Source organism: Pongo abelii, chromosome 1 (genome assembly GCF_028885655.2).
Source record: "Pongo abelii isolate AG06213 chromosome 1, NHGRI_mPonAbe1-v2.0_pri, whole genome shotgun sequence".
In the NCBI taxonomy this organism is placed as follows: Eukaryota; Metazoa; Chordata; class Mammalia; order Primates; family Hominidae; genus Pongo; species Pongo abelii.
The window spans coordinates 170,881,859-170,907,637 of NC_071985.2; the positions used below are offsets into that span (position 1 = coordinate 170,881,859).

A 25,779-nucleotide genomic window follows, 5' to 3' on the forward strand; every position below is an offset into this window, starting at 1 on the left:
GTGCAGGTTTTTTTGTAGGAAACTCCGTAACCAGGGTAATTCTCTAAAAGAGTCATTTGACAGTAGGGGTGGGTTAGTGAAGGGAGCAGGAGAGGAGGTGGCAGGGCAGACAGGAGGCCATTGCAGAGGTCCACAGAGAGGTAGTGAGGGCTTGTAATAGGTGAGGATGGTAGGAACCAAACAGCAAAAAGCCATTGGGAGGTCAGGCATGGTGGCTCATGCCTGTAATCCCAGCACTTTGGGAGGCCGAGGCGGGTGGATCATTTGATGTCAGAAGTTCAAGACCAGCCTGGCCAACATGGTGAAACCCTCTCTCTATTAAAAATACAAAAATTAGCTGGGTGGTAGTGACGCATGCCTGTAATCCTAGCTACTCAGGAGGCTGAAGCAGGAGAATCACTTGAGCATGGGGTGGGTGGGGGTTTCAGTGAGCTGAGATAGTGCCACTGCGCTCCAACCTGGGCGACAGAGTGAGACCCTGTCTCAAAAAAAAAAAAAAAAAGCCATTGGGAAGGTAGTGCCCGACTGGTGAGGTGAGTTGGAGCTCTCTGTCAAGCCTGGACGGTTGAGAAGGCAGTGGGCTGCAAGAGGAGAAGGACCAAATGTGGAGGAAGCAGAAAGGATAATTCAGTTTGGGGCAGATTTTTAGTTTCTTAGTTTCCAGTGGATCATCTCTGCGGAGACGTGCAAAGGCTATTGAGAATTCCAGATGCAGAATGAAAGGGCAACAGAGCTTTGGGTGGGGCCAGCCAGAGCACATGCAATGAGGCCTTTAGGAGAGGAGGCCTCTTTTGCTCTTGGTTATCCTGTGCAGAGACAGAGAGAGAGAGCACGCCAGTGGAGGAGACCTAGGCAGAGTCGTGTGATAACTAGAAGAAATAAGAGGATTGTGGCTGAGGGGGAAGAACAGCCCATGAAAAACAAAGATTGTCAACTGTGTCAGATTCTGCAGGGTCCCTGAAGGATGATGCCTGGGTTTGGCAGATGGAGGGGACGGAGAGTGCCACTGGTGACTTTGGAGACAGCTGCTTTAGGGGAGGAGACCAGCTAGCAGAGTGGAAGGAGCAAAGCGACAGGCTTGGGGAAGGCAGCGATGGAGTGTCTTGGCTGAAGGAGGCGGGAGAGCCTACGGAGAGTTGGTTTTGTGCGTTTGTTTGGGGAGAGGAGTTCTGAACATATTTTTTGACTGAGAAGAAGAATCCAAGAAAGAAGAGGAACAGACAAGGTGGGGGACAGAGACAGGGAATGAGAGACAGAGAGACAGACAAAGAGAGAGATGGAGACGAAGAGAATGAGAGACAGAGACAGGCAGAAAAAGAGAGAGAGGGAGAGAAAAAGGAAGAGAGATAGAGACTGACAGAATCAGAGACAGAGAGAAGGAGGAAGGTGAAAGATACAAAAGAGAGAAGCCACTTGGCAAAGCAAGGTCTGGGAGGAGCCGGGAAAGCCTGGACTCCACAGCAGAGGCAGTTGAGGGCAGCCGAGGCAAGACGCTGGGCTATTCATTTCTCTGAGATGGAAGCAAAAAAAGGAGAAAGTGGGTAACAGTGCAGAGAGATGTTGAGGAGAGCAGGGAGCTGGAGGCTACTGGCCTCAGATGACCTCGATCTCCTCAGGAAAGTGAATCAGGGTTACAGACTGGAAAGAGGTAGTTAACAGTCAATCAAAGACAGGTGCATGATGAGGCTGAGCGAAAGTGCATGGGCCTCGGTCAAATGTCATCTATGAGTTTAGGAAGGCTGTATGGGGCTGTCTAGCAGGGTACATACAAGAGGTATAAAACTCCAAATGATCCCCACAGATGTGGCCTTCTGCTAAGTATGTAGCACCTGCTAAATATAATTTAAATTTATGATAAATTATATTTATAAATTATATTAATTATAAATTATATTGCCTTTATAAATACAATTTATATAATAATGAATATAATTATTTCATTTAATAATAAAAATTTATTATTAGAATAGGTTGATTATCCCTCTTTATAGACCATGAAAGTGACATTCAGAGAAATCAGCAAACTTGCCCTAGATCACCCAATAACTAAGTGTGCTACCAGGGTTTAAGGTCAATACTGGTCCAGGCACGGTGGCTCACGCCTATAATCCCAGCACTTTGGGAGGCTGAGGTGGGTGGACCGCTTAAGCTCAGAGGTTCAAGACCAGCCTGAGCAACATGGTGAAACCCCATCTCTACCAAAAATACGAAGATTAGCCAGGTGTGGTGGCACACGCCTGTGGTCCCAGCTACTTGGGATGCTGAGGTGGGAGGATCGCTTGAACCTAGGAAGTTGAGGCTGCAGTGAGCTGTGATCACACCACTGCACTGCAGTGTGAGTGACAGAGCGAGACCTGGACTCAAAAAAAAAAAAAAAAAGAAAGAAAAGTCGGTTCCATTCCTCTTTTCATTTCTGCCGTCTAGGAGGTAGAGCGTAACTCTTCTTTTAGGAGGCCTGAGGTGGGAATTTAAATGAACGTCAAAAGTCTGAATTTAGGATCCAACAGCTTTCCATAACTTGGGTCCTGTCTGGCTAAAATCCCTCCTGTGGCCTCTTATTGCTCTTAGCATGAGAAGCAGCTGCTTCAGCCTGGCCTTCAGGACCCCGCCTGCCCTGGCTCCCACCTGCCTGGGCCGTCTCTGCTGCCGCCACGCTCTCCTCCTTCCCTCCACTCCAGCCATGCTGGCCTCACTCACCAAGGTCATTCCCTCCTGGGATTTTTGTATTTGCCTTCTACTTGGACTCTTCCCCTTGAGGCTCTTCTTGTGACTGGCTCCTTCTCGTCATTCAAGTCACAGCCCCAATGTCACCTCCTCAGAAGTCTTCCTGGTGCCTCTGTCTAAAGTGGCTGCCCCTACCTCTCTCTAGGGGAGAACCCTCTTTCTTTCTTGAGTCACTCTTTGCTTTTCATTTCTACCCAACAGAATGTTAATTCACTCAAAAGGGGCTCCTGTCTGTCTTGTCTGTTTCCCTAACACCTAGACCAGTTCCTGGTTCCTAGTAGGTGTTGAGTAAAAACGTCTGTTAAATGAGTGAGTGATGGATGACTCTTGGGAGCTAGGTTAAATTCCAGTAAACTTCCAAGTCTTCAAAATTCTGCTAAGCAGCTTTGAGTCTCTTCAGCTGAACAGGAAAGGCAATGTACATAATGACAGCCTGAAGTTGTTTCTGATTTTCACATCATCAAAAGAAGATTAAATTATAGCTAACAGTGAGCTGATGTTATTGATTTCAGTTCTTCATGGATGCATGGATACCATCAAAATGGTAGATCAATTGAGAAAGGCACATAATTAAATGGAGCATGGCTCTGTGTTCTGTTACTGTATTCAATGTAGAATGTGAATAAAGCAGCTACTGCTTTTTCAGTGTCATCCTCATCCCAGACACTGGGCTTAGTGTGATATACATATACACTGTCATGTACAATCCTTGCAGGAATTGTGAGGCAGATCTTAATTGCCTTTTCCAAGTGAGGAAACTGAGGCTCAGAGATGTCAGGTAATGCAGTCAAGGTCACAGAGCCTGTAAGAAGCTAGTCCAGAATTCAAACCAAGATCAATCAGTCTCCTAATCTGGGCTTTTTCTACTACCCTATCTATGCTTCTGGGACAATGAGACTTTGGGAACATCCATTATGTGCATGAAGAATCCAAAGACCAGTAACATATGGCCCTTGTCCTTAGGTACCTCACAGTCTTGTAGCTTGTTAGAAGTTTCTGGGTGGGCCAGGCCAGGACAGAGAAGAGACAGCTAAAATTTGGGTGGTATAAATATCTGCTGATGCTAAGAATTCACTTAATACTCATCGACTTTAAAGTGGTTTGGAAACTTTTCCCTTTAACATAGTGAAATAGCTAAATAGCCATAAAGGTAAAGTAAGAAGGGGTTGGGGAGAATGGGTTAAGAGAGTCGTTACTTTCTCTCATCTGTAGAAGGGATGTTGAGGATGACAGATCTGTCACACTTCCAAACCTGGGGTGTCCTTAGAAGCAGTTGTTAAGCATCCAGAAAAAAAAAATTACAAACTGTAAAGGGCCGTACAGAAGTGACTTATGATTGAGAATAGAGCCAGAGTGTACCTCTGCCGGCTCAACCCCAAGTGATCCGTCCTTTATGTTGCCAAATGCCCTTGCAGGGCTTATTGAGTCAGAGGATGCTCTGTCGAGAGCCTTGCTCCTCTGTCACCTCCAGGGAGAGTTGGCTTTGCTGCCTGATGGCTGCTCTGAAGCATCTTCTGTAAATTCCTGAGTCCTGGCAGGATGCAGTGGCTCACGCCTGTAATCCTAGCACTTTGAGAAGCCAAGGCAGGCAGATCACCTGAGGTTAGGAGTTCAAGACCATCCTGGCCAACATGGCAAAACCCCATCTCTACTAAAAATACAAAAACTAGCCAGGCGTGGTGGCACATGCCTGTAATCCCAGCTACTTGGGAGGCTGAGGCAGGAGAATCGCTGGAACCCAGAAGGCGGAAGTTACAGTGAGCCGAGATCACACCACTGCACTCCAACCTGGGCAACAGAGTGAGACTCCATCTCAAAAATAATAAATAAATAAATAAAATCCTGGGTCCTTAGCCCCTGCTACTTCCTTTCCTGAGCCCCTGAGCAGGTGTCAGACCTCATTCTACTGAGCTAAAAATCATGTTTCTGAAGAGATAAAAGAGAACTGATAAGCTGAGGCTCATTTACACATCTTAAAAGCAAACATAAAATAATCAAGGGGTAGAAATAAAAAAGTTATTAATAAGGCAGTGCAAATGTTCACTTCTGTATCAGGACAGAGCTGCGAAGTGATGTATGGAGTTGTTATTTAGCTTCCATCACCTGCTGGCTCATGGCAGTGGTCCAAGGAGCTTGAGGGAAAACTGCTGATAAATGAGGCAGACTGATGCCTCTGTCTCCACTGACAGCCTGGTATTATCATGAAACATTTCTGAAAAATTGTTTGAAAAATTATGGGGTAGCCAGGCGCGGTGGCTCATGCCTGTAATCCCAGCACTTTGGGAGGCCGAGGTGGGCGGATCACCTGAGGTTGGGAGTTCGAGACCAACCTGACCAACAATGGAGAAACCCCGTCTCTACTGAAACTACAAAAATTAGTGGGTCGTGATGGCTCATGCCTGTAATCCCAGCTATTCGGGATGCTGAGGCAGGAAAATTGCTTAAACCTGGGAGGCGGAGATTGCAGTGAGCTGAGATAGCGCCATTGCATTCCAGCCTGGGCAACAAGAGTGAAACTCCATCTAGAAAAAAAAAAAAAAGAAAAAGAAAAGAAAAATTGTGGGGTGGAGGGAATATCAAACAAATGTTGCTTTTTTCCACTTGCACAGAACTTGCAAATAGCCCTAGTTGACATTTTTTCATAAACCATATTTTTACAATGAATACCTAAACCTTATAAGACTATCATTCTGGACAATAATAGTAATAACAGTGAACTCTTACTGAGTGTTTACTGTGTACTAGGCATGATTCTAAGTCAGGGGTGTCCAATCTTTGGCTTCCCTGGGCCACATTGGAAGAAGAAGAATTGTCTTGGGCCACACATAAAATACACTAACACTAATGATAACTGATGAGTTAAAAATAATGCTTTAAGAAACTTTATGAATTTGTGTTGGGCCACATTCAAAGCTGTCCTGGGCCATAAGTGGCCCACAGGCCATGGGTTGGACAAGTTTGTTCCAAGTGCTTTAAATATACTAGGCGGGGCATAGTGACTCATGCCTGTAATCTTAGCATTTTGGGAGGCCAAAGTGGGTGGATGGCTTGAGCCCAAGAGTTCGAGACCAGTCTGGGCAACATAGTGAAACCGTGTTTCTATAAAAAACACAAAGAATTAGCCAGGCATGGTGACACGCACCTGTAGTCCCAGCTACTCAGGAGGCTGAGGTGGGAGGATCACTTGAGCCCGGGAGGCAGAGCTTATAGTGAGATCATGCCACTGCACTCACCCTCGGCCTGGGCAACAGAGCCAAACCCTGTCTCAATAAATAAATAGATAAATAAACTCAATAAATTTCACCTATAAGGTAGGTTGTGTTGTTATCCCCATTTTATAGAGGAGGAAATGCTAAGAAAGGCTAAGTGACTTGATTAAGTGTAATTGTTTTTCTATTGCCCAAAGGAGCTACATAAGGAAGGATCGCTTGAACCCAGGAGGTTGAGGCTGCAGTGAGCCATGATCGCACCACTGCACACCAGCCTGGGCAACAGAGCAAGACCCTATCAAAAAAATAAACAAAAAAAGCAACATAATTTTTTCAGATAAGCAACAGTACAAAGACATTTGGTTTTCCCATCGCCCTTGAGAGGTGGGGTCATTTACATAACAGGTATCGGTCTATGCCTGATGATCCCCTACCTCTCCTTAGATAGGGAGGAATATGGTTACATATCCCCAGGGCTACAAAGCAGGACTTTCTTTAAAATTCTCATTTACTACTTAGTCTTAAAAATATGTCAGGTTTGGCTAGGCGCGGTGGCTCATGCCTGTAATCCCAGCACTTTGGGAGGCCGAGGTGGGTGGATCACGAGGTCAGGAGTTTGAGACCAGCCTGACCAACATGGTGAAACCCAGTCTCTACTAAAAAATACAAAAATTAGTCGGGCGTGGTGGCGTGCGCCTGTAATCCCAGCTACTTAGGAGGCTGAGGCAGGAGAATCACTTGAACCCGGGAGACGGAGGTTGCAGTGAACCAATATCGCGCCACTGCACTCCAGCCTGGTGACAGAGCAAGACTCTGTCTCAAAAAAAAAAAAAAAAAAAAAAAAAAAAAAAAACAGGTTTGATCAGGTGTGGTGGCTCATCATGCCTGTAATAATCCCAACACTTTGGGAGGCCGAGGCAGGCAGATTGCTTGAGGTCAGAAGTTCGAGACCAGCCTGGTCTCGAACAACATGACCAACATGGTGAAACCCCATCTCTACTAAAAATACATTTAAAAAAATAAAAAATCAGCTGAGCATGGTGATGCACGCCTGTAGTCCTAGCTACTCAGGAGGCTGAGGCAGGAGAATCACTTGAACCCAGGAGGCGGAGGTTGCAGTGAGCCGAGACCGCGCCACTGCACTCCAGCCTGTGCGACAGAGACTGTCTGAAAAAAAAAAAAATGCCGGGTTTTTGGCTGGGTACAGTGGCTCACACCTGTAATCCCAGCACTTTGGGAGGCCGAGGCAGGTGGATCATTTGAGGTCAGGAGTTCGAGACCAGACTGGCCAATACAGTGAAACTCTGTCTCTACTGAAAATACAAAAATTAGCCAGGCGTGGTGGCGGGCGCCTACAGCCTACTTGAGAGGCTGAGGCAGGAGGATCACTTGAACCCGGGAGGCAGAAGTTGCAGTGAGCTGAGATTGCACCACTTTACTCCAGCCTGGGTGACAGAGTGAGACCTTGTCTCAAGAAAAATAAACAAATAAACAGATAATGCCAGGTTTTCATTGTATTGTGAAATGTAATTCTTAATTGTTTTAATATAAAAATTGTGGAGTTTTTTCTCCCTCCATTTTTCAAGTGAGATGGTTGTTCCTAGATGATTTCCCACGTTTATCCCATGGTGTTGTTAACCCTCCTGGTACTTGGCACAGTAAACCCCTAGGCCCTTGGAAAGGACCTACAAACACAGCCATTAGTTTGTTACACACAAACGTGAGCTAGTGAGTGTGAAACCTAAAATGCACAGCCATGGGTGGCATTCCAGGCATATGGGCAGGTGAGGGATGAACACCAGAGCCAGACAGACCTGAGTGTTCCCGACTCACTTCACTTTCACATGAGTAGACAATGTAACTTCTCTGGCCCTCAGTGTCCTCATCTGCAAAATGGGAATAACATCTTGTGTTCCAGTTTAGGAGATGAAGTCATGGCCACCGGCCCTTTGGCCATCTCTGGCTTTGTTGTGGGCCTCCCTTGCTGGGTATCCTCAGAAAACTTGTCAAGAAAAGTAACCAGCTGGCTGGGTGCGGTGGCTCGTGCCTGTAATCTCAGCACTTTGGGAAGCCAAGGAGGGTGGATCACAAGGTCAGGAGTTCGGGACCAGCCTGACCAACATGGTGAAACCCCGTCTCTACTAAAAATACAAAAAAATTAGCCAGGTGTGGTGGCACACGCCTGTAATCCCAGCTACTCAGGAGGCTGAGGCAGCAGAATTGCTTGAACCTGGGAGGTGGAGGTTGCAGCGAGCCGAGATCCAGCCACTGCACTCCAGCCTGGGTGACAGAGCAAGACTCCGTCTCAAAAAAAAAGAAAGAAAGAAAAAAGGAAAGAAAAGAAACCATCTTTAAAGGCTGCTACAAATGTAAACCACTGGCTCCACCTGTGGAAAGCATTGCTCTAGTCCGTGGCTTTCTAACCAGCAAGCAGTGTCCTGTTGAAATGGCTAAAGTGGAGTCTGGCTCCTGGCCCCTCAGGAGCCATTCCAGCACCCATTGCTTCTCTTGCAGGCGTCTGCAACGTGGACCATCAGAACAAAGCTGGCTACACTGCGGTAATGATCACTCCCTTGGCTTCCGCAGAGACCAATGAAGACATGGCTGTTGTCTGGAAGCTCTTAAGAGAAGGAAATGTGAACATTCAAGCTACTCAGGTGGGTGGAATGAACATGATCTCTTCTTCAGTAAATGCAGGGGCACCTCCCAGCTTTATTCTGCTAGTGGGGTGAGAAATTCCATGCAGATCCATGTCGTTTTTAACCCAAGGAGGCTGGGACCTCCAAATGGCATCAGGCAAAGCCTGAATATTCAGTTTTCCCTACAGGCTCCTGAGACCCAGCCAGGCTTGCACAGAGTTCAGTGAGCTTCTAATATAGGTCCCAGTCTGAAACTGAGCAAATTCCATCTGGACGCAACCTCTAGAACCAACATTCCCAGATGCCATCTTGAGAAGGCATTTGCTAGTTGGCTGCTCTAAGAAAGCCCTCACAGGTGACCCACCTTGATCTTGGCCCACAGGCACCTAACTAGGCTCTTTGGAGGTCCAGTCCTTTAAAGAAGTTCTCACCTCTATCACCCACCCCAAAGCCTTTTAACAAGGTCATGAGTCCTCAGACTGAGGGAAAGTGTGGATAGCCAGGGCAGACAGAAGCATTGGCTGATCATTCCTAGGGGTATGAGGATTCCCACTTTCCAGGCCTCAGCTTAGCTCAGAGGCTTATTATAGAGTTCTGCAGGTCATTATCAATCAACCTGGCATGCTGCCTCAGCCCTTGAAATAACCAGATCCCAAAACACTCCTATCTGCCTTACCTCTGCACCAACAATTGTGAGTGGTATTATTCCAGACACACAAATCATGCCCCAGTCCCCAGGAGCGGTGCCATGGGCCAGGCTGGGAACAGCAGTTACTGTGAAGACCCAGTGGGGCCCTACACAAATGTAGTAGCCAGGGATTCAGGACACGTGGGCTCCACGAATTCACTGGGTCACTTGTGCCTTAGGTCAGAAGAGCCCTTAAATGTCACCTAGGTCTACCCCTTATTATTTTGCAAAATCCTACCAGGTGGTCTCCTGCTTCTTTGCTTGGTCTCCAGCTCCAGGACCTCCAGTGTCAGGAAACTCATGCTCTACCAAAGTAGCCCATTTGTTACTCTAGACACCTCTGATAACTTTTTAAACTGAGCCAAGACTGGGTACTCTGAATCTTTTTTGTTTTTTGAGACGGAGTCTCACTCTGTCACCCAGACTAGAGTGCAATGGCGTGATCTCTGCTCACCGCAACCTCTACCTCCCGGGTTCAAGCGATTCTTCCGCCTCAGCCTTCCAAGTAGCTGGGACTACAAGCACCCGCCATCATGCCCAGCTAATTTTTGTATTTTTTTAGAGATGGGGTTTCACTATGTTGGCCAGAGTGGTGTTGAACTCCTGACCTCAGGTGATCCACCCGCCTCGGGCTTTCAAAGTGCTGGGATTACAGGCGTGAGCCACTGCGCCCGGCCTCTGAATCTTCCATGGAGTGATTAAGTAGAAGTTGATTGGGGTTCACTCCAAAAAGGATCTTAAGATAGCAAAGGCAGCACAGAGGGTTGGAATGTCTCTATTCATCTTCTGGGGCCCTCTGCTTGAGAACACAGGGTGGGGGTGTGGTCCTTACCCAGAAGGGCTTTGAGTTAGACAAGGCTCCACATGGAACAACGGGGACTCCTCAAAAGGTCATTTGCCCATTTTTTGAACCTAGAGGAATGAATGGAGTATGTTTAACTCTCCTTTCCCTTGGAGTGATCATAGATGATAAGGTAACTGTTGAGAACTGTGAAGAATCTGGGCTTCTACCCCACGTTAAAGCTAACAAGGTAGCCTGCTACAGTTTTGTGGATGCTGGCAGAAGACATGAGACTTCTGTGCCCGAGACAAAGGACCGTGTATTACCCACAGCCGAAGCAGTAGCCACAGTATCAGCATTGCCCAAATCCCAGCTCCCATGGGGCAGTGTGAGGAGGGCCACAAAGCTAAGCATGGAGTGGGCTGTGTTACAAGACAGGACCTCTGAGCGTAGGGAACCTGAAGCTTTGATAATGGACAGTAAGCCTGCCTGTCCTTTTCTCCAAAGAAGACAATATCTCTAGCTTCCAAGGCTGTTCACTCTATAAACAGCCTTAAAAAGATAGTCTAGAACAAAAGGGCAGATTGTGGTGTGCTTTACTCACAAGATGTGCAGAAAAGCAAGAGACTTATGGAAAATGGACTCCTAACAATATATTAAGCACCACTGTCCCACACTCCCCCAGAGTAATTGCAGATAGTAACCTAACCTGATGGCAAAGTCACCGTTGCATACTTCATCTAATAGCAACCCTAGTGACTGCCAGAAACCGATATTTATAGATTACTTTCTGGTTTTCAAGGTATTCTACTCACCTACAACTCCTGTTCCATAAGACTCAATATAGCTAATGTTTCATTTTAACTAATGTTTCCCGTAAATATGTTAATTATTTTCTAAATTGTCCCTCTTGTATGAGGGGATGCTTGCAAGAGGATCAGAATCAACCCCTTCTTTGTACAGAGAAGAAACTGATGCTGTAGGAGGGCAAGGGACTCATTCCAGGTCACCAAAGGAGGGATGAGAATGCATAGCTGCAGCCATTCCCTTTAGCTCCCCCTGTGCCTTCACATGTGAAGAGAGGCAGAGGTACCAGGTTAAATGGGAATACACTGGGAGTGTATTCCTAGGAAAAAGCTGCTTCTTTCTGGATCTCCAGGGCAGTGCAGCAGCATATAGTAGCTCTCTATAAATGCTCATTGAATTAAATTATATTGAAAGGGACCGGGAGGACGATGAGGAAGGAAGGGGCCCTGCATCAGGCAGACGGGCAGATGTGAGGACCATCTGCATGTCATCTGGCTTTAATAACAGTTGGGGGCTGGGCATGGTGGCTCACGCCTATAATCCCAGCACTTTGGGAGGCCGAGGCGGGCTGATCACTTGAGGTCGGGAGTTTGAGGCCAGCCTGGCCAACATGGCGAAATCCCATCTCTACTAAAAAATACAAAAAATAGCTGGGTGTGGTGATGCACGCCTGTATTCCCAGCTACTCGGGAGGCTGAGGGGCAGGAGAATCGCTTGAACCCAGGAGGCGGAGATTACAGTGAGCCAAGATCACGCCACTGCCCTCCAGCCTGGGTGACAGAGCGAGACTCCGTCTCAAAAAAAGAAAATAAAATAAATATACACAGAGTCAGGCACGGTGGGTCATGCCTGTAATCTCAGCACTTTGAGAGGCCAAGGTGGGTGGATGCGTGAGCCCAAGAGTTCAGGATCAGCCTGAGCAACATCGCAAAACCCCATCACTACAAAAAATACAAAAATTGGCCAGATGTGCTGGGTGCGGTGGCTCATGCCTGTAATCTCAGCACTGTGGGAGGCTGAGGTGGGCAGATCACCTGAGGTCAGGAGTTCAAGACCAGCCTGACCAACATGGTGAAACCCCGTCTCTACTAAAAATACAAAAATTAGCCTTGTGTAGTGGTGGGTGCCTGTAATCCCAGCTACTCGGGAGGCTGAGGCAGGAGCATGGCTTGAACCTGGGAGGCGGAAGTTGCAGTGAGCCGAGATTGCACCATTGCACTCCAGCCTGGGCAACAGAGCAAGACTCCATCTCAAAAAAAAAAAAAATTGGCCAGATGTAGTGGCACATGCCTATGGTCTGAGGTAGGAGGATCACTTGAGCCCAGGAGGCAGAGGTTGCAGTGAGTCGTGATCATGCCACTGCACTTCAGCCTGGGTAATAGAGCGAGATTCTGTCTCAAAAAAAAAATACATATATATATATATACACACACACACACGCACGCACACACAAACACACACACACACAGTATATATAAGAAAATTAAGAAAATCTATGGGAAATGATGGTCAATTTGTAATCAGAAAAATTACTACTGTACATTATTATATTTACATCCTTTATCTCACTTGATTCCCACAAAAGCCCTGTGAGGTACACAGGACAAATCATTGTTATATTAATTTTTTTTTTTTTGAGACAGATCTTGCTCTGTTGTCCAGGCTGGAGTGCAGTAGCACAATCTCAGCTCACTGCAACCTCTGCCTCCCAGGTTCAAGTGATTCTCCTGCCTCAGCCTCCTGAATAGCAGGCACCCGCCACCATGCCTAGCTAAATTTTGTATTTTTTCTTTTTAGTAGAGACAGGGTTTCACCATGTTGGCCAGGCTGGTTTTGAACTCCTGACCTCAGGTGATCTGCCCGCCTTGGCCTCCCAAAGTGCAGGGATTACAGGCATGAGCCATTGCACCCAGCCCCAATTGTTATATTAATTTTTAAGAGAAGGAAAACAAGCTGGGCACAGTGGCTCACACCTGTAATCCCAGCACATTGGGAGACCGAGGCAGGCGCATCACCTGAGGTCAGGAGTTCAAGACCAGCCTGGTCAACATGGGGAAACCCCGTCTCTACTAAAAACACAAAAATTAGCTGGGCATGGTGGCAGGTACCTGTAATCCCAGCTACTTGGGAGGCTGAGGCAGGAGAATGGCTTGAACCTGGAGGCGGAGGTTGCAGTGAGTCAAGATTGTGCCATTGCAGTCCAGCCTGGGCGACAAGAGTGAGACTTTGTCTCACAAAACAAAAAAACAAAACAAAACAAAAAAAACTAGCCAGGTATAGTGAGTGGCATATGCCTGTGAGCTCAGCTACTTGGGAGGCTAAGGTGGGAGAATCACTTGATCCCAGAAGATTGATGCTGCAGTGAGCTGTGATTGTGCCACTGCACTCCAGCCTGGATAACACAGCAAGACCCCATCTTTAAAAAAAAGAAAAGAAAAACCAAGAATCAAGGAAGACAGTGACGTGGCCCGAATCATGCATTAGGAAACAGTAGAACTAGAGCTTGCTTTCTGATTCCAGCTCATTTCTACGTCCACCTGTGATTACAGAGATGCCCAAGATTATTGTCAATGTCTATAGATTAGAAATGACCACAGGACATGCAACCAGAGATCGTGTTGAGAGAAGAGGATTCTGGGTATCCTTAACTGAAAATTTCAGAGGCATTGAGCAGAGAAGGCTTCCTGGGGAAAGTCAGGCTGGGGCAGGCAGTAAGAAGCCATGATGCGCAAGCATTCAACCTTCATCTGTTCCATCATTCAACATTTATCAGCACGTTCTTCGTGCTAGACACTGGGGAGACAGGGACAAAAACACTTAGTCCCTGCCGTCAACAATGTCACAATCCATGAGAAAGAGAAGTTGACAAGTTGCAATACTAAGTGGTGAGTGCTGTGTTAGGCATCCCGTGCCTGGGGAGTGAGAGAAGGCTTTAGAGAGGATGTAGCATTTGACTAGTCTTAAAAGAGTAGAATTTTGCCAAGCAGAGAAGCTTATGTCCCATATCAAGGGCAGGAGATTCAAATCAGTGGTTGTGTTATTGAGAAGTCTCTGATGAGCACACCCAGGCTGCAGAGGGGGTCCTTCCCCACTGGCAGCAACCTCACCACATCCCTGTGCTCTGTATGCAGGGAGGCCAGACTGCACTGATGCTGGGAGTCAGCCACGACAGGGAGGACATGGTTCAAGCACTGCTTAGCTGCCAGGCAGATGTCAATCTGCAGGACCACGATGGATCCTCGGCCCTCATGCTGGCCTGTCACCATGGCAACGTGGACCTGGTGCGGCTGCTCCTGGCACACCCGGACTGCGACAGCAGCCTGACTGACAAGGTGAGACTTACAGGCAATTAATAAGTAGCTGTTGCTGGGCAGGGTGGCTCACACCTGTAATCCCAGCACTTTGGGAGGCTGAGGCGGGAGGATCACTTGAGCCCAGGAGTTCGAGACCAGCCTAGGCAACATAGGGAGACCCCCATCTCTTAAAAAAAAAAAAAAAAAAGTAGCTGTTTAACTTCCCCTCCTCAGAGTGCCTTGCCAGCCAGCAGAATTGAAGGAATCCTATGGCAGTGCAACAAAATCAGTCTCCTAAGGCTGTTGTGGGATTTAAATAAGAGGCTCAGCACAGTGGCTCACGTCTGTAATCCCAACACTTTCAGAGGCCAAGGCAGGAGGATTGCTTGAGGCCAAGAGTTCAAGACCAGCCGGGGCAACACAGTGAGACCCTATCTCTTAAAAAAAAAAAAAAGCCTGGCACAATGGCTCACACCTGTAATCCCAGCACTTTGGGAGGCTGAGGCAGGTGGATCACCTGAGGTCAGGAGTTTGAGACCAGCCTGGCCAACATGATGAAACCCCATCTCTACTAAAAATACAAAAATTAGCTGGACCTGGTGGTGGGAGCCTGTAATTCCAGCTACTTGGGAGGCTGAGGCAGGAGAACCGCTTGAATGTGGGAGGCAGAGGTTGCAGTGAGCTGAGATCGCACTATTGCACTCCAGCCTAGGCAACAACAGTGAAACTCTGTCTCAAAAAAAAAAATTAAGCAGGTGTGGTGGTGCACGCCTGTAATCCCAGCTACTCAGCAGGCTGAGGCAGGAGGACTGCTTGAGCCCAGAAGGTTGAGGTGGCAGTGAACCATGGTCAGGCCACTGCACTCCAGCCTGGGTGACAGAGTGAGACCCTGTCTCTAACAAATTAAAATAAATAAATAAATAAATAAATGAGATGATTCATGGTAAATGTTTGGAGTCTTAGAGCTGTGAAACCCACAACCCTGACCTTTCACAACACCATCCTGGACGAATATACCCAGACCTGGCTTGGCCCTGAGTCTCATCTGGTCATGGCAATAACAGCATGTGGGCTTTGAGGCAGTAGCTTAGATGGGGAAGCTCTGCTGTCCAGCAGAGACTCAAAAGCCTTCAGAAGGAATCAACCTTACAGAGTCGTCTCTGTAGTCATTTAACTGAAAGTGCCTCTCGGACACTGACCCACTTTCTGAAGCAGCCCATTCCATCAAGCCAGCCTGCTTGAAGTTGCACTGTCAGTCACAGGCTTCTTAAATAAACTTCCTCGTAAGGTGATGGCAATGATGATGATGACAATAGGAACTAATCAGTAACAATAGTAACCAACACATATGGAGGGCTTACTCTGTGTCAGGTACTGTACTAAGCATTTGCCATGGACCATCTCATTTAAACCCCACAACAATCTTGTGAGATTGACTGTCTTCCTGCTGCCCCACTTTGCTCAAGGAGACAGAGGCATCAAATGGTTAGGTTACATACCCAAGATTACTCAGCTAGTGGAACCTGGCTCCATTAAACTCCTGGGCCCATACCCTTAACTGTTCCATCATCATCACTGTTGTCACATTGAAGTATCCATGTCTCTGGCTCCCTGTTGAATCCCCCACACCTAGTAGAGTGCCCGCCACATATCATTGAATCAATCAACAAATGAATGAGTGAACCCCTAAACTTTGGAGGTAAGTCAACAGTAAGTGACCTTGTTCCTGATAATTACAGTAGATATAACAATATTTCTAGAGTGCTCCTGGGAACTAAACGTTTCCCATGCATTACCTCTAATCCTCTCAGTAATCCAGTGAGATAGATACCGATCCCCACTTTTTACTGATGAGAAAACAGGCCTGGAGATGTTATGTAACTGTCCTAAGATTTACAAGCTACTGATTCTCAGAGCAGAGATTCAAGCCCAGGTCTGACTCCTTAATATTGGCACTGTAATTTAATGATTTAAGCAGATGACTTTATGCTTTCTTAACAGCCACAATTCAAAGGGAACAAAAACCTGGAGAGGGGAAGAGAGTCCTCTCCCTGCCCAGGGACAGCACCTCTTACTGGGCCACATTTAAACTACCCAAAGATGGACTCATCAGCAATTTAAGCTGCTGAGTCCCTCAGTCACACCCAGACAGCAGGCACCCATCCAGTGACTTTAGGTCCTGTGAACCTTAGCTTCACCCCAAAGCCATTTCTGAGATCATTAGAGGGCATTGACCTTCTTGACATTCATATGGGAACATGGGTGGGCTACTGGAAACCAGAGCCTCCTTTTCCAAACATTATGTGGTCAGACAAAGGATCTGTGTTAATGAGCTCCCTGCTGGGTTGTCCTGGGGGAGAAGGAGGCAGCCCTTAATCTGGAACAGGCCTGTACATCAAAGGCCCCTGGCCCTCTAAGGAGTAGCCACTGCTGATGCCCGAAGAGGCCTGAGATGGGAGGCCCGTGGAACAGGCAGGCAGGCATGAGCTTTGGAAGTCCCTGGTTAGCTGGGATAATCAGGCAGTGGATCTGAGAGCTCTCCTGGGTATCTCTGGAGGTCTGTCACAGGTATGAGAGAGCTAAGTGGCTGCTTTCTGGTGGTGGAAGAGTTGTGGGATCTGTTGCATTTCAGACAACTCAAGCATGATTGTTAGAAGCATGGACTTTAAACACTCATGAGGCCAGGTGCAGTGGCTTCTGCCTGTAATCCCAACACTTTGGAGGCCAAGTCAGGAGGATTGCTTGAGCCCAGGAGTTTGAGACCAGTCTTGGCAACAAAGTGAGATCCCCTGTATTAGTCCGTTTTTATACTGCTGATAAAGACATACCTGAGACTGGGCAATTTACAAAAGAAAGAGGTTTAATTGGACTTATAGTTCCACATGGCTGGGAAAGTCTCAATCATGGCAGAAGGCAAGGAGGAGCAAATCACATCTTACATGGATAGCACCAGGCAAAGAGAGAGCTTGTGCAGGAAAGCTCCCCCTTATAATAACCATCAGATCTCATGAGACTTACTCACTATCATGAGAATAGCACAGGAAAGACATGCCCCCATGATTCAATTACTGCCCACGGGTCCCTCCCACAACGCTTGGGAATTCAAGATGAGATTTGGGTGGGGACACAGCCAAACCATATCACCCCCTCTCTGCAGAAAATAGAAAAAGATAGCTGAGTGTGGTGGCTTGCACCTGTAGTCCCAGCTACTTGGGAGGCTGAGGCAGAAAGATTGCCTGAGCCTAGGAAGATGAAGCTACAGTGAGCTGTGATCATACCAGGAAACACCTGTCTAGGTGACAGAGTGAGACCCTGTCTCAAAAAAAAAAAAAAAAAAAAAAAAAATTAAACACTCATGAGTTTGAATCTAGGTTCAGTGACTTTGGGTAGGTGACCTAACTATTCTGGACCTCTAGATGCTCATCTGTAAAATGGGGATAGCAGTAGACTCTACCTAAATACTGTAATGTTTATAAAGGCTGAATCTGACATCTAGGAGCACACAGGGGATGGTAACTGTTTTAATTATGAATAGATGAACAGTGATAGCTAAAACAAAAAAAAACCACATCAACCAGCAGGGGCCGTGGCATTTACAGACAGTGTCTGGAGGGAGCAGGGAGAACAAACGTCTGGAATTAGGGGAACCAATCAGAGTAGGGCGACCAACCCCTGAAGGGAGAAGCCACTGACAGACCTGGTTCGGTGTAGTGGTTCTCAGCCAGGGGTAATTTTACCCTCTGGGGGAGATTTGGCAATGTCTGGGGACATTTTTAGTCACAAGTAAGTGAGCAAATGCTCCTGACATCTAGTGGGTAGAGGCCAGGGATGCAGCTAAACATCCTACAACGCACAGGAACAGCAAAGAATTAGCAATTATCCATCCAGGCCTGGTGGTTCACGCCTATAATCCCAGCACTTTGGGAGGCCGAGGCAGGCGGATCACTTGAGGTCAGGAGTTCAAGACCAGCCTGGCCAACATTTTGAAACCCTGTCTCTACTAAAAACACAAAAATTAGCCAGGCATGGTGGCACGCACCTGTAATCCCAGCTACTCAGGAGGCTGAGACAGGAGAATCGCTTGAACCTGGGAGGTTGAGGTTGCAGTGAGCTGAGATTGCGCCACTGCACTCCAGCCTGGGTGAAAGAGCAAAACTCTGTCGCAAAAAAAAAAAAAAAATTATCTGGTCCAAAATATCAATAGTGCTGCAATTGAGAACACCTGGTTTAGGCAAACACTGAAATCCAGGTGGGTTTAGGTAACTAATCCTTGTGAAGTGCTGGATCAGGGAGAACCAGGTCAGGCTGAGGACCGGGCAGGCTGGAGTTCAGGTAGGCTGTAAGCCTGGAAGGGAGGGACTGGAGTGCTAATCAGGAGATGGAGGAGGAAATCTATCATGGCAGAAGCTGGAGTAAGTTAGGGAAAGCCCAGCCAGCACAGTGGTGCCCAGGTAGTGCAGGTAATGGGCCCACAGGTAAGGTGGGTTCCAGACCCCACTCATGGATGGGTCACATGCTGCCCACCTGGGTCAGGGTTGATTCACATGCAGATTCCCAAGGGTGACTTTGGGGAGCACAGTGTCTCCATCCACAAGGTGAGACATTTCAGTGGGAAAAGGGAGCTTTTGACAAGGCTCTACTAAGTACCAAGGCTTGTACCTGGTGCTTCACATCTAGAGGGAAAGTCTGGCCCTTATCATACCCACCATATCATTTCCATATTCATCTTTCCTATGGAGGCTTAGATGTTAGCAGCAGAGCTCATTTGGGAATGTCTTTGGAAAACTGGGAGAGAATTCATGTCTTGAAATTGGCTTATTTCATCAACATTTAAAGTTTGGTATAAATGCAGAACTCCCAGAACAGCTGGCCAGGCCCTTTCCCTAGATTTAAAGACAATTTGAGGAAATCTGCCACCCAGTCTCTTCTGAGTCTCAGAGCCCACCCTTCATTTTGGTAGCTCCTTTTTTTTTTTTTTTAATTTTATTATTATTACACTTTAAGTTTTAGGGTACATGTGCACAATGTGCAGGTTTGTTACATATGTATACATGTGCCATGTTGGTGTGCTGCACCCATTAACTTGTCATTTAACATTAGGTATATCTCCTAATGCTATCCTTCCCCCTTCTCCCCACCCCACAACAGACCTCGGAGTGTGATGTTCCCTTTCCTGTGTCCATGTGTTCTCATTGTTCAATTCCCACCTATGAGTGAGAACATGTGGTGTTTGGTTTTTTGTCCTTGCGATAGTTTGCTGAGAATGATGGTTTCCAGTTTCATCCATGTCCCTACAAAGGACATGAACTCATCATTTTTTATGGCTGCGTAGTATTCCATGGTGTATATGTGTTTGGCAGCTTCTTTAAAGCACCCATCAGATTGAAAACTTCTTGAAGGCAGAGATTATGCCTTGCTCATCTTTGGGTGATACATAGTGGGCTCGTGATGAATTCAAAGACACCCCCCTCCAACACATGGATACACACACTGTTGTGCCAGTTGCCTGCCTGCACCGTTCTCTTTTTCTTTCCTTTTTTTTTTGTTTTTTTTTTTGAGATACGGTCTCACCCTGTCACCCGGGCTGGAGTGCAGTGGCACGATCATGGCTTATTGCAACTTTGACCTCCTGGGCTCAAGTGATCCTCCCTCCTCAGCCTCCCAAAGTGTAGAGATTACAAGCATGAGCCAGTGCACCTGGCCAAGTGCAGATTTTTGAATCCCTGAAGTTACACGCAAATTTTGCGCCATACCTGGCTAGTCCCCCATCTCTTCAGTCGGGGTCTCCTAGAGCAGCTCTGGAGTGTTGTTGAGCAGAGGCTCACCATACCTGGCTTCCACAGGAGCTGCATGGCATGGCTTGTTCCCAGGGTTCTGGCAGAGGCATCTGAGGAACACTAACCCTCGCCAAGTGGTCTCTCTGGCCACACCTCCTGAGCTGAAGGTGTCCTCAGCTCTCCATGTCTGCAGTCAAGTAGTCCACAGCTGCAGGCTGTCCTCCAGATGGACCCTGTTAAAAGGTGCACCTTCCCTGGGACTGGCCCTGTGGCTCTTCTCCGTAAACACTGTCAGTACATACTCTGTGTTTACATAGAGGCTCAGGATTGACAAGGCACAGTAGATGAAGTTCAGGAGCAGGAATTCGGGCCTAAGTAAACCCAGGCTCCTCCTTTAGGAGGCTTTTACAGGACTCCCTGCTTAAAATCTTTGCTTTGTTCCAGTACTTTCTAATGTAAGAACCCATTCACTAGGATTTAGATTCCATCAGCTTGAATGAATACCGTTAGGTTCTTGTGCAGCATTCTCTCTTTCAACAATGTTTGTTGAGGGCCGACCAAATGCCAGGCCCTGGGCCAGGTGCCAACATGCAGCAGTGAACAGGCCAGATCAAGTTCTTGACCTCGTGGAGACCGAAATTTATCAAATAACCTCACAAATATGAGCTTATAACGAGTGGTAAAAGAAAAGTCCAGGGAGTCATGATGGCTTTTTGGGGAAAGAGCTTTGTATGTTTTGAGAAGCCCATGTGCCATCTTTGGGGGTCACACTGAAATGCCACTTCCTTCCTCTGCCTCCCCCCGAGCCATCTTCTACCCCGCCCTGGCACACAGTGCCTGTCCTCTCCCCTGAGCTCACTCTGTTCCTGTCTTCTGACTCGTTTAGTGCTTTGCCGTGCTTTATAGTTATTTGCATGCGTGGGAGCCCTGATGGCCGCTGGATTCCATCCCCGTGCATGGGAAAAAGCCTGAAGAGTGTTAAGCTGGGTGTTACACTTCCTACGCTTCCTGCCTGCTTCTGTGAAAGAATTGTCCATATTTTAGGAAGTAAATCTGTGCATATGCAATAGAGAACAATCTAGTGGGGTCTTGGGTGTCCTCTACCCATCAAACCCTTTACAGCAGCAAAATGTCAAAATATTCACAGTAGGCCAACAGCCGCAGGTCAGGTTTCAGCTCCCAAGAAGTTATCTAAAGAGTGTGGTTTTTGTAGCTATTTAGAGTTCAGAATTCTGTACATGGGATTGAGCTCATTCATAAGAGACTGCAGCTGCTCAGTCAGGCCGGTGGTGCCTGATGAGAGCCCTCTGGGTGCAGCTTCTTTAGACAGTGGGACTGCCAGCTTCCTGCATCACCGTGTTGATGTAGAGTGCTGTGGCATTACAGATCAGGAGGTAAAAATGTGCATGTCCTTTAATGCTCTAAGCCCACTCCTTTTTATTTAATTTAATTAATTAATTTATTTATTTTTTGAGACGGAGTTTCACTCCTGTTGCCCAGGCTGGAGTGCAATGGCACAATCTCATCTCACCGCAACCTCTGCCTCCCAGGTTCAAGCGATTCCCATGCCTCAGCCTCCCGAGTAGCTGGGGTTACAGACATGTGCCACCACGCCAGGATAATTTCGTATTTTTAGTAGAGATGAGGTTTCTCCATGTTGGTCAGGCTGGTCTTGAACTCCCGACCTCAGGTGATCCGCCGGCCTTGGCCTCCCAAAGTGCTGGGATTATAGGCATGAGCCACCGCACCCAGCCTCTGAGCCCGCTTCTAAGAGTCAGTCCTTTTTTCTTGTAAAGTGGGCAAAGGAAACGAACAGACACTTCTCAAAAGAAGACATTTATGCAGCCAAAAGACACATGAAAAAATGCTCATCATCACTGGCCATCAGAGAAATGCAAATCAAAACCACAATGAGATACCATCTTACACCAGTTAAAATGGTGATCATTAAAAAGTCAGGAAACAACAGGTGCTGCAGAGGATGTGGAGAAATAGGAACACTTTTACACTGTTGGTGGGACTGTAAACTAGTTCAACCACTGCGGAAGACAGTGTGGCGATTCCTCAGGGATCTAGAACTAGAAATACCATTTGACCCAGCCATCCCATTACTGGGTATATACCCAAAGGACTATAAATCATGCTGCTATAAAGACACATGCACACATATGTTTATTGCGGCACTATTCACAATAGCAAAGACTTGGAACCAACACAGATGTCTAACAATGATAGACTGGATTAAGAAAATGTGGCACATATACACCATGGAATACTATGCAGCCATAAAAAAGGATGAGTTCATGTCCTTTGTAGGGACATGGATGAAGCTGGAAACCATCATTCTGAGCAAACTATTGCAAGGACAGAAAACCAAACACCACATGTTCTCACTCATAGGTGGGAGTGAACAATGAGAACACTTGGACACAGGGCAGGTGAAGGGAGAGGGGAGGGATAGCATTAGGAGATATACCTAATGTAAATGACAAGTTAATGGGTGCAGCACACCAACATGGCACATGTATACATATGTAACAAACCTGCATGTTGTGCACATGTACCCTAGAACTTAAAGTATAATAATAATAATAAAAAAGAACCAGTCCTTAGGAAATACTTAAAAATGGGAAAATGCTTTTTGCACTAAGATTATGATGGCAGAGACTTAGAAACAACATACATTTCCACTGAAAGGAAGTTATGGAATATTTCCCTAATTAGCAAAAATTAGTAAATTATGGAATATTACACAGCCAAAAAGAAAAATCATGCATTATAATGGCTATGTAAGAGTAGAGAAAATCTTATAGCATATCATGGTAAATTAAGAATAAAAGCAAATTCAAAGTTGGTATACAATATAATTCCTTTATTTAAAAACCAACAACAGGACAGGTGGAGGACAGGACAGGATTACAAATTCACGCCTGTAATCCCAAAACTTTGGAAAGCCAATGTGGGAGGGTCACTTGAGCCCAGGAGTTCAAGACCAGCCTGGGCAACATAGTGAGACAGGTTTAAAAAATTAAAAAAAAAAAAAAAAAAGAACCAACAACAAATTTGCACAGGAGAAAAGATTGGAGGAAAACACACCAAAATGCTAACTTTCACTTAGATACATGTAATGGAACAGCAAGAGTTATTTTATTTCCTGTTTTCCAATTTAAAGTAGAAAAAAGTGGGGCTGGGCTCAATAGCTCACACCTATAATCCCAGCAGTTTGGGAGGCCAAGGTGGGCGGACCACTTCAGCCCAGGAGTTTGAGACCAGCCTGGGCAACATGGTGACACCCCGTCTCTACAAAAAATACAAAAATTTTCCAGGCATGATGGTGTGCACCTGTAATCCCAGCTACTTGGGAGGCTGAAGGTGGAGGATCACCTGAGCCCAGGAGACAGAGGTTGCAGTGAGCTCCAGTTGCGCCACTGCACTCCACCCTGGGTGATAGAGTGAGACTCCATCTCAAAAAGAAAAAGAAAAAAAAAAGAGCATTAAAAACTAGATGGCCCTTCTTTATTTCTGTTGTCACAGATTTCCCAGGAGTCACTATTGTTTCTGTGGAAGGGACCGCATTTCTGGTGATCCTCATGCCATTTGAATCTTCTCTACCGAGGTCTCTGGAAGACTTAATAGACACCTGTGTCCTAGGCATACTCCCTACTCCCAACTTGCACTTTCCCCCTGGGCAGGAGGCAGATTGGATGATATTTATTTCTCCTTTCTTTTTTCTCCTGTAGGCTGGCCGCACAGCTTTGTCCATCGCTCTGAAGTCACCCACCCATATGGAAATTGCTGGGCTTCTGAGAGCCCACGCGGAGCAGGGCAGGTCCCTGGGGCTGTAGGGGCTGCAGAAGAACTGGCCGTGGGGAACAAAAGCCTTCTTCTCTGGACTCCTCCCTCGCCCTTGAGGAGGGCAGAGGTCACAGGCCAGAGAGCCACCCCTCTAGAGAAGAAACTATGTCAAATATGCACATACATTCCTGTTGTATAATTCTGCTCATTAGGATGCTTTGTAGTTTTTGCCTTAGGCCAAGCCCCAAAACTACACGGGCTTCAGAGCAGGGTTCACGGTGCAAGGTGAGGGGTACATTGGTGTCATCCAAACATCCAAAACATCTTCAGCCTTGAATTCCTCATGACTGTACCCTCTGTAGCATTGTGTAGCAAGCAGGCAGGCAGGAACACATTAGCACATTAGAAAAGCAATATTTTTTACATGGAATTTTAAAGTGCACTATCTTTTTGTTTTTTAAGCAAGTGTATACAAATATGTCCCATTGATATGCATGTCTAGAGATGGGAGGGGATTTAAGCCAACCCCCTGGCAAACATTCTGTAGAAGACCCTAGAAGAATCACCATGCAGACTGGTGAAACTGAACAAGCACCATTTGGGAGCTTTGTTTCGATGGGGTTGACAGAGAAATCTTAAAATCTGACAGGGTAGGAAGAAGCACTTTGGCGTCAATGCCATATGTATAGTCTTGACTATTTCTGAGTCATCTAGTGGCTCCAGTTTGCTCCAGGGAAATTGGAATTAACTAAGAAATTTATTATCTAGTAAGTTGCTATGTAATAAAGAAAAAAAGAAATTCAGTCCAATGACACACACTACATGTATTTGGGCAGAGTCAGATTCTCTCAGCTATTTTGAGTCTGTGGAAGAAACAAAAAAAAGCTTCCTCCTGAGGATGGGTTATTGTCATCGAGAAGCCACCTGCATAGCAGTATCCATTACCTCATGGTAATTCCCGGTGCTTTCCCCTCATATCCCCTAGAAGCAAATATCTGTTCTGAGGTTTTCTGGGACTTCTGGCTGCAATAGGAGCAAGGGACCCAGGCAGGGCAGGGCAATAACTTCCGAAGCTTCCATAGTCCCTGGGGCCAGCACATGCAAGGTTTATATGGTCAGTAGCTCACGTGAGGTCATCTGAATCTTTCTTAAATCTGCTCTTTCTTATCTCTTATGCAAAGAAAAAAAAATCCCTTATATAAAAAGAAGTAATGTCAAAGTTTGATGAGCTTTACATTGGAAACTCAAAAGCTTGCACTCTCATTTTGGCTCGGATGCCGATTTTGCTGGGTGCCCCTGCGGTGAGTCATGAAACCTCCTTGGGCCGCAATTTCATCATCTCTAAAAATAGAAATTATCATACAACCTACCTCCTGGGGGGTGCTGCACAAGGAGCAGCTGATGGAAGTTTCGAAATCCAATTTGTGGCCGGGCACGGTGGTTCACATCTGTAATCCCAGCACTTTGGGAGGCCGAGGCAGGTGGATCACCTGAGGTCGGGAGTTCGAGACCAGCCTGACATACATGGAGAAACCCCGTCTCTACTAAAAATACAAAAATTAGCCGGGCATGGTGGCAGGCGCCTGTAATTCCAGCTGCCTGGGAGGCTGAGACAGGAGAATCACTTGAATCTGGGAGGTGGAGGTTGCAGTGAGCCGAGATCGTGCCATTGCACTCCAGCCTGGGTAACAAGAGCGAAACTCTGTCTCAAAAAAAAAAAAAAAAAAAAATCCAATTTGTAACCCATTAAGGCCATCTACAGCAAACTTCTTTTGCCATTGTGATTCATAAGAGAGGCTCAGAGTCCCAGAACACATGTTGATGCAACTCAGAGGTTGAGAGAATGGAGCAAATAATGAGAAAAAAAAAAAGCTTTAAATGAGTTTATTTTGACCTCAAAATACATTGTAAGAGCAACATTCTACATTAATAAATGTTCTAGCCCAGTGCTTTGCGAACATTTATGTGCATACGAATCACCTGGGATCTTGTTAGAAGGCAGTAGGTCTGGGGTGGGGCCTGAGATTCTGCATTTCTAACCAGATCCTGGGAGATGCTGATGCTAT

At 46.6% G+C, this 25,779-nt stretch overlaps 1 protein-coding gene across 2 annotated transcripts in view; it reads left to right on the forward strand.

Moving 5' to 3' along the window:
- Positions 1-25,619, forward strand: part of KANK4 (KN motif and ankyrin repeat domains 4) — an 86,560-nt gene extending 60,941 nt beyond the window's left edge. For both annotated transcript variants that reach the window (XM_002810750.4, XM_054533719.1), the window contains exons 8-10: positions 8,448-8,590; positions 13,980-14,180; positions 23,659-25,619. In XM_002810750.4, the coding sequence (XP_002810796.3) occupies positions 8,448-8,590; positions 13,980-14,180; positions 23,659-23,763 (449 nt within the window). In that variant the 3' untranslated portion in view covers positions 23,764-25,619. The remainder of the gene's footprint in view (positions 1-8,447; positions 8,591-13,979; positions 14,181-23,658) is intronic.
- The last annotated feature ends 160 nt before the right edge of the window (positions 25,620-25,779 follow it).